The sequence below is a fragment of the Odontomachus brunneus genome, unplaced genomic scaffold, assembly GCF_010583005.1.
Source record: "Odontomachus brunneus isolate Ranch 3 - 2012 unplaced genomic scaffold, Obru_v1 Obru_scaffold_256, whole genome shotgun sequence".
In the NCBI taxonomy this organism is placed as follows: Eukaryota; Metazoa; Arthropoda; class Insecta; order Hymenoptera; family Formicidae; genus Odontomachus; species Odontomachus brunneus.
The window spans coordinates 376714-390014 of NW_022639706.1; the positions used below are offsets into that span (position 1 = coordinate 376714).

Below are 13301 nucleotides of genomic sequence, written 5' to 3' on the forward strand. Positions count from 1 at the left end.
ATATATATATATATATATATATATATATATATATATAACCGAGCTTACTAAGTAAGATCAAGACGCTCGACGTAGAGGCGCGAGAATGTACTTCTCTCATTGAGCCGTTGCCTTTGACTTAAATATGGACTTTGGGTTCAGGTTATAAGAAGGCGGACGCGGGACTCAGTTCAAAGCACAGCAATGGAGGTTCCTTGGACCGATACACTGCCGACCCGAATCAGAGAGGCGTGCAAGCCCGGGCGGATATTATCCGGCCGAGGCCGACACCCTGTAAGCTACTGATACCGCATCAACCCCGTAAAACGAGTCCGTCTGCATGTGTGTATTTTATGTTTTTACTCTTCTTATGTTTTGCTTTTATAGAACCGACCGTGTCTTGGGCGATGATCGAGCTCTCTCATTTCGCAAGTGGTCCAATTTTACTTTTATATCGTAAAAGCGCTCACAGCAGCGTCATCCTCGTCATCCCGCCCCTCAACTTGTTTGCTGAATGTTTCTCCCAGAGAAACCGAACCGGTTAATTTTAGCCGAGATCGTTCGACGATGCGCACATAATCCGGCTGTGTTAATGAAAAAGAAAAACGGTATTCGGCATAACGAATTTGTTTCTTTGACATTGGTGAAATTAGAGAGAGAGAGAGAGAAAGCAAGAAGATAAACTTCTCCAGAATATACCAGTCTCAATCTTTCTTCCTTTTTTACACAAAACGACTAGAAACTAAAATTGAATATGCGGAGCCCAACATTATATTGTTCTTCTTTTTTTCCGTTTTTTCCTCTCTCTGCAGTGTAATTCGACGAGTGTCTGTCTCTCGATCGATTAGCTCCGCGTGCGAGTCCTCCGAAGTGAAGTCAATTTTAACCGGTTCGGTGCTCGGTTTAACTTTGCTTCGAGAACAACTCGATAAGCCGATAAGACTACACGTGCCGTTTCTCTCCTGACAGCGCACTCACAAAGGTCCAACAAGATCGTGGTGGCTCTATACAATTACACAGCGCGGGAAAGCACCGACGTTAGTTTCGTGAAGGGCGACCGAATGGAAGTCTTGGACGACTCCGAGCCAGATTGGTGGAGAGTGCTGCATTTAACGACCCTGCAGGAAGGTCTGATCCCATGGAATTTCGTGGCTGTGGAACGTTCGATCGAGAGCGAAGAGTGAGCATCGCTTCCGTCTAGTATCGTGTCCGTTCGACGAATCATCATACCGATTATCGATTTTTCTATCTCTTCTCGCAGTTGGTTCTTCGAGAATGTGTCGCGCAAGGAGGCAGGCACGCTGCTCCTGGTCGACGAGAATTCTCGTGGTACCTTCTTGGTGAGACCGAGCGAACACAATCCCAGGGGCTACAGTCTGTCGGTGAAGGACTGGGAGGAGGGCAGGGGCCATCATGTGAAACACTATAAGATTAAGCCGCTCGACAATGGCGGCTTCTTCATCGCCACCAATCAAACGTTTCCCAGCTTGCCGGCTCTCGTTATGGCGTACAGCAGTAAGTGTTTTGATGTCTTTCAACATTCGCGCCTACATTTTGTTCCATTCTATTATTTGTTTCGCTACATTGCTTCTCTTCTCCTGGAAATAAGTAATTCCGACGAGAAAATTACTCACCATCTGCGTGTTTCTTCACGTGTGTCGAAATAATGTCCTTTACACCAAAGAGTACGCTTCTCTAGCGAAACAACCAACGACTATGTGATTTAGAAAACGCGCTGGGCCTCTGCCACGTGCTGTCGAAGCCTTGCCCGAAGCCGCAGCCAGACATGTGGGATCTCGGGCCGGAGTTACGCGACAAGTGGGAGATCAATAGGAACGAGATCCAGCTGATTCGGAAACTGGGTCATGGCAATTTCGGTGAGGTGTATTACGGCAAGTGGCGAAATAAGACCGAGGTGGCGGTGAAGACACTGCGTCCCGGGACCATGTCGACCGAGGCGTTCCTACAGGAAGCGGCGATCATGAAGCAGTTCCGACACAGGCACCTGGTCGCGCTTTATGCGGTCTGCTCGAAGGAGGAGCCTATCTACATCGTTCAGGAGTACATGTGCAACGGTAGCCTGCTGGATTTCCTGCGCACAGGAGACGGCAAGTACATGCAGTTCGAGGATCTGATCTACATCGCTGCCCAAGTGGCGTCCGGTATGGAGCATCTCGAGAGCAAGCAGCTCATACACAGGGACCTGGCGGCGAGAAACGTGCTGATCGGTGAGAAGAATAAAGCAAAGATCTGCGACTTCGGCCTCGCCAGGGTGATCGAGGACGACGAGTACTGTCCGAAGCAGGGCAGCAGGTTCCCCGTCAAGTGGACCGCGCCGGAGGCGATCGTCTACGGCAGGTTCAGCATCAAGAGCGACGTCTGGTCGTACGGGATCCTGCTGATGGAGCTCTTCACTTACGGACAAGTTCCTTATCCGGGTGAGTGCTTCGTTCGCTTTCTTTCTCGCAAGCAGTACTCGCGCGTTCGTTATTTACGCGTTACAAATTGTCGACATTCTGTGGATGTATTGTCGATTTCTCTTCCGTCAGGCATGCACGGTCGCGAAGTGATCGAGCAAGTGGACAAGGGCTACCGCATGCCGAAACCATTGAATCATCCGCTGCCCGACAGCATCTACCGACTGATGCTACAGTGCTGGGACGCCAGCCCCGAGAAGCGACCCACGTTCGAGTTCCTCAATCACTATTTTGAGTCGTTCAACGTCACTAGCGAAATACCGTATCTTGAACCGCCGACGGACTGATATACAGCCCATATGCAAAGCCACCTGCCACCACACCGTCACTTTCACCCAGCCCACATCAACTGTGCCATGGAATTTTATGGTATTTACTGCTAAGTAAATTATTAGCGCGCGCGCGCATCTCGCCGCCCTCATCGGAAACTTCGCGGACTGGGAATGTACCGCTTTCGCGCGGGGAAAAAGAGTTCGAAAGATAGAGGGAGAGAAAGAGAGAGACTCGTGTACTTCGACGACGCTTCGCCTCGGCGTTTTTTCCACCGCGAAATTTTTCTACGACCAATCTTTGCGAAAGAGACAAAACGAAATGAAGAAGAAGTACACAGTACCGCGAACTCTCTTTCCCGTCTCTTTGCCCTTGTATGTTCTCGGTGTTTTACCGAGGTGTTTAGCACCGAAACATCAAATAGATTACGGAAGTCGGGTGTGCCATGGTGTTTTGTTTTTTTCTCGTGAAACGCAACGTAAACCGCGCTCGCGAGAACGTTGACAGAATTTTAATCTTCATGACCAATCACGCGTTAATCGTTAATAAACGTAGCAATCGAGCGAGGAAACCATCCGCGATCGAGGATCGTGGTTATTATTCAGCGGCGAATCGCGTTTTAGCCGCCCTTACTGCCCTCCCCCTACCCCCGTCCTCCTCCTGAAAGCCGCGACCGATTAAGCGTGTTTTCATACTTACGACGATAAACAACAACCAATAAAGACACTAGCGATGTTGATAAGCTTAGGAGCAAACAAGTCATGGTATTAGAGAATAAACGGGAATAAGTTTGGAGATGAGAAAAAATTCGAAATTATATAGATTATACAACATAATCGTATATTAGTATGTTAGCGTATGATTACGAGATACACGTAGTGTGAGCGAGCGAAAGAGAGAGAGAGAGAGAAAGAGAGATAAATTGTGTGAGTGTGTGCGCGAGAGAGTAAGTACTTGTAAACGCGTGTGTTTCCACGAGAGTATGTTGCATTTTTGCGTCTCTCAATTGATCTCGGATCGGTCACATCCGAATTTTCCTAAAGTCCAAGTTTTGGATGTAGTCCTCGGAGCGAAGAGAGGAAGAGAAACGCGATGGCAAAACGGTTACCGCGTGCGTACCGTTCGCAGATGCTTTTGACATGCGTAAATTACGAAGTGGGAGGGCTGGGCGTGCGATCCGCGACGGAGGATCAGTGTCGATCGATCTTTTTGCATGACAGGTCCGCCGAGAAACCAGCTACGCGAATCAAAAGGGCATCGTGTCGACCCGAACGAACGCGGTGACATCGCCGCGCGTAGCTGCGAGCGCGTCGACAAGGAAACTTATTTTCAAATACGATATTATCGTCGTTCGACGATACTTTATTCTCCTCCTCAATTGCGTATCGTATGTATACGAGTTGTTGTATCTTTCTCCTCTTTTACGTGCGCTTCGCCTGTTATTGCCACGCAATAATAATTCCGTTTCGGTTGCAAAACGCGCGCGAACGGGCACAAGATGTGATCGCGAGACTCCAGGAGGAGGTCTCTCCGCTGCTCGGCCGGGAGTCTCGTCTCGTCGCGTAAGTCGACTGTCGGGAGTGATTAATTGCGCGCATCTACTCGAGAGTTTCGCTCTCCGAGAACGCTTCTCATCGATCGAATGGGACTCTCGAGCGCGAGCCGCGTCCGCCAGCGACAGATCCGTTCTCAGCCTGCGCGGCGCGCGGTGACTGTTAGCTTCCGACCGATCATTTTGTTCTCCGCGAATGCATTTAGTGTCGTCAGCATTTCTAAGCGTATAAGTTGCTCCATCGCACGCGCGCGATTCAACAGCGCCTTCGAGCCTGACTCGAGCAAGCAAGCAAGCATCTTGCAGAAGCGCAGTGAATACCTCGCACAAATTTGCGCCGCTTTTATTTCGCAGGTCGTTGTGCAGCGTCGTTGCGAGTCACGGCGCTCTTTTTTTTTCAAAACGAGCCGTCGGTCTTGTTGAGGAAAGCAGAAAGACAAGAAGGGTATAAAGATTTAGAGTAGATGAAAGAGAAAAAGAGAGAGAGAGTTACTAGTATTCGGATAAGTGCGAGTGCGTGAGTGCGTCTGTGGAAAAGAAAGAAAAAAAAAAAACACAAGAGAATGTCCCCGAGCCCGGTGTCGCGATGTTAGACCGATGCGACATGGTTTCACGTACGTACACGAGAGAAGGGGTGAAAAATCGGGAATGCAATTTCGGATAAACTTAAGTCATCGATGTTACTCGTACAAAGTGTCTGAAGAATTGTAAATTTTCTACTTAAAAAAAGGAAGAAGGAGAATACAAACGACAGATTAGAATAGGAATCCTTAGATGATAGGTGTCGAGTAATCTTACCGGGATGATCGGCGACTCCGTGTGCTGTCTTGGCTGATCGAGGAGCGTCGCCTCTCGCGATCCTTCAGGCGTCCGATTCCCCAAGACTCGACCTTGTCGCCGTCGTCGCTGCGAGACGTGTCAAGCGCGTGAGACCCGAGATTGAGTCGGTCGTACCGACGTCGGTTAGCGCCGGCTCCGGTTGTCGCTGTCTTTACAAGTAAAGCGTGAGGAATGGGCCGAGACAGATTGTTAATTAGCGCCGCGAGTACCAGAGAGAAGAAACGATTAATATTGTAAAAACATCGAAAGTACTGATCATGCCAAAAGAACCGCTGTATCGGGCACTTGAACGGGCGGATGAAATGTCGCGCTGAATGTCTTCGCTCCTCCGTAATAAGGGAGAGCGACTCGTTCACCGGAATTGCTCAACTCAAACTGTTGGCGCAATCATCTAGGTCGACTCGGCTCGAATGCTGCAACGCAATCGTGCACGCGGTTGACGGTGATTAATCTTTTTCCTCTATTCGCGTGGCGAGCAAAATCACAATCTGAGAGGAAGTGTTAGATGATCAGCTGAAGCGGAGGGGTCGAAGTTACCGAGATGCAATGTTAGAATGTAATTCCAAAATCCCGCCGCCTCGAAAGTGCCCTCGACACAGCGGTCGAGCGATTTTTCCTTTTCTGTCCGTGCATCGTTGAGAGCGATTCGAAGCAACGAACGGGGTCAAAGGACCGCTGACCGGAGCCCGGCGCGCCAGGAGCGTCGGTGCGATCGATTCCCAATGTATACATTTTATTGTGTCACGATAAACATGATGATGAGCCATTACGATACGATAGATATTAGCGATTTAAAGAGTGGAAGCAGTGGACGAGTGCGTTGCGTGCGCGTATGCGAGCGTAGAAAATTGTTACATCCGTGTCAGCGCGATCGTCTCTTCACGCGCGCGCGTCTCGCCGAGCGCGGAAGTGTCGCGGTGCGAAAACAACACGTCGCCGTCGCGACGCTCGAAAATTCGCCGATCCGACACGACACGAGAATCTTGTAGAAGCATCTTGTCAGACGTCTCAATTCCGGGAGTGTTTTCTCGGACGTCTCGCGTCCGCGGTGGTCGCACAAGTCCGTCTAGATCTGTGCGGCCGATTCGATAAGAGAGAGAATCCTTGATAACTTATATTTTGTGAAGTTTTACGAGGCTCATAAACGCGGCTCTGAGCATCTCTTCGACAAAGAAAGGAAGCCACACGAAACAAAGGCGCGGCACGGCAAGACGGCCCGCGCGAAGAGGCGTTCGCGTTTACGTAGCGTTTAGAGAATAGGTATATTACGTCCAGTACATTTTTTCTATGAACGTTTTGTACCAATGAACTTGTTTTGACGATCATGATCGCTGCCGTAGGTCGTAGTTTAGAAATACGTAGAGTTCGAACCGATGTAATATTGACAAGAACGTTAGCTGGCCAACAGAAACGTCCCGAGAGACGTCGACGAGGAACTCACGGGAGTTCTCCTTTACGGGACTGCGATTTCCTTCGAACGTCTCGACGACTCCTCAAGAGGGAAGTCTGAGAGAAGACGGAGAGGTCCTTTGGGAAGCCTCAAAACATCTGAAGGATGTTTGAGACTTGAGGCATTTAAAGTTTGTCCAAAAGGAAATGAGAATCTCTCTTGGGTGCTTTTCAGTCGTTTTCGCGGCGTCCAAGAGATACGCCGAAAAAGTTGAGACGCTTTCAAGCGTCTCCTTATCAGGGGAGTCCCCAAAGTTCTCGCGATGTCTCTTGGACTTTTGTGTTGTTCAAGGTGGAAGAGCGACGAGTTCGAGCTATCCGAAAAGCGTTCGCGTTATGTGGTATCTTCGCGTAGATTGTTTCATTCGGATCACATTTGGACCATGTATTTACAAATTATCGCGGTAAAGGCGTCACGGCCTTTTTCCACTGAATCTAGAGACTGATATCGTTTAAATAAAGCCCACGCGCGTTGTGCTTTCGAACGTATTTCACTCGGGAACCGTGCGTCCGATTGCTCGCGAGTTCGCACAAAACCATCTTCTCATTACTTTGATCTCTGACTGACAGACTGTCGTTGCACGTGTCGTTACACGCGACAGAAAAGAAAAGCGCGCGTCAATCACCCCGAGCGTCGTGGAATTCTTTACTCCCGGACGGTTGGTTTTCACGTGGACACACCTGCGCGTAATCGCCAAACGGAACGGTCAGAGTATCTCGCGATCATCGCGAGATCTTGAAGCTCGTGGAAAGCCCGGAAAAACCGAGCAAACGATTAAAACGGCCGTCTCTCGGACGTATCGTTCCCGCTGTCTTTTATTTGCAAATGACGACGTTTGAATTCACGGCGACCTAAGGGCGAGATCAGCGGTTTCACACGCACTGCTAAAACGTACTTAAAAAAAAAAAAAAGAAAACGAAAGAGAACCTGTATCGCGCTCCTCACACATCGACCGATCGGCGGTGGCTTTCGCCGACGACCACACTTGGATCCTCTCAGGCCCAGTTCCACAACTTGCTTTAGCTTGGGTTTAACTTTGTTAAAAACCTATCCAGGCAAATTTGCTTAGTTGCATTATTCACACACACACACACAAGACAATTAACTAATCCAATGTAAAACGTGTCTAATATAAGAGGCGTCCTTTTACTGTATGGATCACGATTGATTGACTTCCTTGTACAGGTGAATAATGACACAATGCAAGTTTGTCTGGATAGGCCTTCAACGAGTTAAATTCCGATTGAAGCAAGTTGCGGAACCTCAATCCGTCACCGTCATCGTCGTGGTTTGCGGCGCTCCCGTCGTGCGGCCGTCGCGGCGTTCGTTCAAATGAAATTCTCGGTAAATCTGTGATATAGGGACAGACCTCATGCGTTTTTTTGATACAACACACAGCGAGCGATGCTCGCTGGCGGTCGTTCGCTCACGCGCGGCCGCGCCGTCACCGCGGGAGTACGCGCAACGTCACCGAGACGATATGACGAAGAGTCGATCGGGCAAACGCGCGATCAGAGTTCTATCAACAAAATCGTTTCGCGAGAACGGATTCATCCGACGTGATGCGCACACCAAATAGCCGCGACTATTTTCTCGTACGCGTCCCCTGCCCGCTCCCAACCAGAATCCTCCCTCTCGTCTACTCCCAGTCAGCCCCCACCTTCGGCTCTTTCGTTCGAGGTTTTCTTCAGCCGTACGCGTACATACATATGTACATGCGGATACACACACATATATACACAGAGAAAAATCCGCGCGCGTCGATGCGCGTTCTCATTCGTACCTAAAGCGAAAAACGATCGATACGCTGTTGTCATTGTTTATATACCAAAGCTTATTATCATTAAGTAACTTAACACGATTACTTTGTATGATTATTATTATTATTATATTAATTGTCGTAAGCCTATGCAGATCAATATATTATGTATCATATTAACGTGTCGCAGACTTCACCTCTGACCTTGCCGAAAGTGCCGACTTTCTTTCTCTCTGAATTTTGGGTCGTCGACTTCGAGGCGTGAAACGGGACATATGTTTCGCAGACACGCTGAACGCGTGTGTATGTGTGTAAAAGTACCTAACGGTCGTGTGAGCGCTCAGAGATACTCGTACAAGGTACTCAGATCCAAGCTTCAGTTCATTCACCGATTTATTCTGAAACCGATTACTGCTCTCATAATACAAAAGTTTCCTCAAATACAGACATTCCATTATCCGATTTCCATAGGCTACAAGACAATAAAATCGTGCAAGATATAAAAAAAGAAAAAATAAGGAAAAGATGAAGAACAGAAAATTGCAGGAGAAAGTATATCGACGCTTAATTATGTTCTTCAAAATGTGCGTTTGTGACGCACGTCAATCTCGAATGCCGCAACAATCGACGGAAGTGCAAACCGCCTTCTTTCTTCTGTTCTTCAGTTACCACGTGTGTTGAGAAAAATAATTTAGCGAATTAAATTAAGCACGTAATGAGCGAGCAAACGAACGAAAGAACGAACACAGGCAGACACGCACACACGCAACATACATGTAGGCGGCGTGACTGCCTGTGTACGGTATTGTTATTGTAGAGTCTCGAATATATACACACAATCCGCGGCAACTGCGTTATGAAAGATGGTATTCGCGATTCGAGAGAGTTATATATATATGTATGTATATATACTTTACAATTAAGTGTACATCATCTCCGCCATGTGCGACATCTTCTTTGGAATATGGACGAACTCCTCGAAGTAGCTGGCGAGCTCCCCAATCGTAATGTCGCACGAGGGTGGCGATATTCGCGCCTGCACCGAACAGGTGTTCGTGCTTGAAGGTTGGCCGCCAGATGATGGACCGGCTGCGTCCGTTTGTCCGCCACTCGAGGAGGAAGCTAGACCTCCACCTGGTCCGGGACCCCTCTTCAAACTTGGCATCGTGTTGCTGCGGGTGCGTTGATATCCAGCGGCCTCGTAGTCATCGTCCTGAATACTGGTGTCGTCCTTGCTCTGTCTACAATCCCGGCGCATCTCCAGCTCCTTGAGGTCCCTCGCGATCGACTCGGACTCGATTCTCTTGGAACTCTTATTGGAAATATTGAACTTACACGAGTTCTTGAGCGTATCCACTAAGTTATCACTAAGACAGCCGGTGCCAGGGGCGTTCAACTTTAGCATAGCCTCGCGCAGGACGGCGCCCCGTTTGCTCTTCTCCACCGCTACTCTCTCGCTCTTAGACGGCTTGAAGTTCGTTGTACTCTTGATGCCGCGCGGATTCGCCGCGAACACAGTAGGCCTGTTGGGCATGGACCTTCTGCGGAACAGCCACCTATGGTCGCTGGCACTCGCGTAAGATCTGTTGAGCGTTCGGAACGGGTTCGTCGTCTTCGGCTTGTCTGTCGTCGCGATGCTGAAAGAGTGTGACATTGTCAGGTAAGATACAAAGTTGCAAAAGTATCAATTCAAATTTGCTCAATTTAACAAGCGATTTGTAAATAGATATATGTTTCGATTTAACCAATTGACAATTGATTCGAGCGAAATTAATTGGAGAACGTTTCACTGACGATTCATTTCAGCGAATTCAATTAGAGACCGTGCAATTAATGATTGATATAAATGAAGGGGAGCCGAAATTCACAGTTCAATTAACAATTGGACTTAGCAAATTTAATCGAAGGCCGTTTAACTGGCGATCGAACTTGTTGAATTTAATAAAAATCCGTTTAAGACTTCTAAACATGAAAAACTTACTAAACCCTAGACATGGGTAAATTTTACACAGCGCATTTTCATTTGCTTCCGGAATATGCTTCTATATAACTCCCGAAATTTGCTTTCATATAACTTTCGGAAAAATTATGGAAATTCCATCTTTTTTTAATCAGTGTAGAAAACATCAAGGAATATGAATTTATTGATGTTTTTTGCGATTCAATGAAGTTAAAAAAAATTATAATGAAAAACACATGTTTTTAAGAATATTCAAAAAATTGGTCTATGCAAATTTTATCCATATTTAGGGTCCTAGAGTTAATTAACGACTGGTTGTTAAGCAAATCCAATCGATTCAATCAAAGAGCATTCAATTACTCAAGATTACAATTCATTTTATGGATAATATTCATACCTGGAACATCATGGCATTGTGGAAGATACTGGTAACTGAAAAACGCTACGTAGAATCTGCGTTGAGAGGGGAATCTTCGATTGAGTCGATTGAATTTGTTCATATAAATCACCAAATAGAAAACCTTTTATTAAATATGTCAGATAGAAAACCTTTTATTAAATATGTCAGATTCAATCATGAATTAAACGGTCTTTAATTACATTTGCTAAGTTCAATTGCCAATTAAACAATCTTTAATTCCCGTCATTCATATAAATTATCAATAGAACGATCTTTAATTGAATTCGTTGAAATTAATCATCAAACGATATTATATTTATTTGTGGGAATTGTCAATTAGACAGTCTCTGGTTGAATTGGCTCATATTAATTATGAATCAAGCATGTTTTAATTAATTGAAAAAGTAATTAATTACTCGCGATCTTTACTGCTCTAAAATCTATTACTGCTCTAAAATTGCTCGTGATCTCTAATCATATGAATAGAAATGTATCTTGGATCATTGATCTTTTACTGATTTTTTACGTTAACATCTTTGAGCTTTTTGTAAAATTCTCTAATGGAGAATTCAACTGGACACACCAGTGCACAATAAAACTGGTATAATAGACTGTTCTTATACTCAAGATCACCTTAGATTCATCTTCATATGCTCTGCAACTAGGAGCATCTGAAGAATCAATCTGAAACAAACTATATATCGCTCAGCAGGCACTGGTGCCCACTCAATCAAATTTATCACAATAATACTCTACAAATGTAGTCGCTATTTTGTGAAAGAAAATACTTCATATTTTGTAAACTTTATACAATGGTACTCCATCTGGGCAGATCTTACAACTGGAGATATTGTTATTGCTATTCCATCAGTGCTGTCTACTAAATCCTCCCTGTAGCTTCTAAATCGTCGATTAAAGTCGCAGGTATCCTCATGTGTGATCACGTTTAAAGTGACATACCACTCGTGCTCATTTGTGCATACGTTGTATTCCGTAAACAGAGAATCAAAACTGTCGTGATTTCGTCGAGATCAATGTTGGGCGGCGTATACAAAACCAATCCACCTTCTATCAGTCGTCACGTCTTGCTGGTGATGACGAGAAACGCGAGTGTTAACAGCTCGATTCTCACTCGACACTCGACTGACACGGCAACACGATCTCGACGAAAGCACGCAATTTCGAGGTCTCCGCTCCGAGAGAACGACAGCGGGAACTGCTTACTGCGGACAACTCGTCGACAGACGATCAATGTGGAGCCTCTGCAGACTCGCCGGCAGCGCGTCGTCGTCGGTCATGTTGGACGTCTCGCAATCACCCGGATTCATCGTGAACACGACATCTTGCTGGACATTGGTCGTGCATTGGCAGCGCATTCAGGAACGAACGCGACGCACACGACGGCGCGGCCCGTCGGGCGCCCCGATGCGATTAGGTTAGAACGCAGTAGACGACGACGATGACGGTGAAGGTGATGGCGACGGACGATGATGCGACGCGATGGCGCGCGTTCGCGCTAACCGACTGCTCGCGCGCTCTTCGCTCGTCTTTCGCGCTTCCTTGTTCTCTCTGTCTGACACGACACGCGTGTGCGCGCGCGCGAGCGAATGTGTCGATGCCGATTTACGCGCCGATACGCGATTAATTAATCGTAACACTGGATGGCGAACGTAAATAAACACTGCTAGTGCGCGCGATCGGGTCTCGTGATGATGTTGCTGTTGCTGCTGCTGCTACTACTGTGCAATTTCGCAAAATGCCGGAAGAAGGCGTCGCAGATGTCGCGCTTGTCGCGCCCGCCTATTGGTCGACACTCGTCCCGAAACTTTCCGCTCTCTATCGCGCAACGGACTTCCGGACAGGAGAGAGCATAGTTCTCTTCATTATTATCTATAAAAAAATGGTTTTGGAAAAAATGCAAATTTATGAGATAATGGCTGCGTTCAGCAGAGAAAGCTGCTTTGCAACTGTTGTAAAACAGCTTTCTCTGCTGAACGCAGCCAATAATTTTTCCTTCACCTCGACGGTGACGTCAGACTCTTTCTTGTGTTTGTCAGCTCTTTCAAGAGCACTATGGATGGTATTCATAGACTGCGTTCCGATATTCACTATAAATACTGAAAATTTATAGTTTATGTTACTATAGATATACTATAGATTTATATTATAGATTTTCAGTACTGACAATAAATATCAGAATGCAACTATAGTCGGATTTTATATTTAAAATTATCTTATGTTTATTTTTAAATATTTTTCTATAAAACGATCTGTACAGCATCTGAATCCCGACTAATCCGACTACGAATACCGTCCTATCCATTTTTCATGAAAGAGTAAGAGGAGTCGCCGTTGAGTAGTGTCACTTGATAAAGCAAGAGGCGTCCGACCCATTGTTCAGTCATATCACTACTCAACGTTGTTCAGGAAAGTGGTGTCTCGTAGCGGAGACTTTGGAACTAATCTGCAACACACACAGAAATAACGAGTCCGATAGTCTCTTATGCAGGATTCACACCGCGTCTGATGTCCGACGTACGACGCCCGATATCCAATAGAAGAAGCTTTCTAATACAGCTTTCTAATATAAAATTCAATTCTCCATTGGAAAGCT

At 46.5% G+C, this 13301-nt stretch overlaps 2 protein-coding genes across 10 annotated transcripts in view; one reads left to right on the forward strand and one right to left on the reverse strand.

Moving 5' to 3' along the window:
* The window catches only part of LOC116852774 (tyrosine-protein kinase Src64B), a 64010-nt gene extending 56501 nt beyond the window's left edge, over positions 1-7509 (forward strand). For 3 of the 6 annotated variants that reach the window (XM_032833415.1, XM_032833417.1, XM_032833416.1), the window contains exons 3-7: positions 142-321; positions 949-1159; positions 1241-1494; positions 1707-2417; positions 2529-7509. In XM_032833415.1, coding sequence (XP_032689306.1) covers positions 142-321; positions 949-1159; positions 1241-1494; positions 1707-2417; positions 2529-2743 — 1571 coding nt within the window. In that variant the 3' untranslated portion in view covers positions 2744-7509. Of the gene's footprint in view, positions 1-141; positions 322-366; positions 1160-1240; positions 1495-1706; positions 2418-2528 lie in introns of those variants that run through there. The other 3 variants (XM_032833418.1, XM_032833420.1, XM_032833419.1) reach the window with 3 other exon arrangements.
* LOC116852775 (oxidative stress-responsive serine-rich protein 1) overlaps positions 1-12422 on the reverse strand; it is a 33163-nt gene extending 20741 nt beyond the window's left edge. The window contains exons 1-3 of one of the 4 annotated variants that reach the window (XM_032833422.1): positions 11912-12422; positions 9245-9964; positions 8435-8725 (exon numbers count right to left, since the gene is read on the reverse strand). In XM_032833422.1, the coding sequence (XP_032689313.1) occupies positions 9247-9964; positions 11912-12063 (870 nt within the window). In that variant the 5' untranslated portion in view covers positions 12064-12422 and the 3' untranslated portion in view covers positions 8435-8725; positions 9245-9246. Of the gene's footprint in view, positions 1-8434; positions 9965-11320; positions 11382-11911 lie in introns of those variants that run through there. The other 3 variants (XM_032833424.1, XM_032833423.1, XM_032833421.1) reach the window with 3 other exon arrangements.
* Positions 12423-13301: the final 879 nt, after the last annotated feature.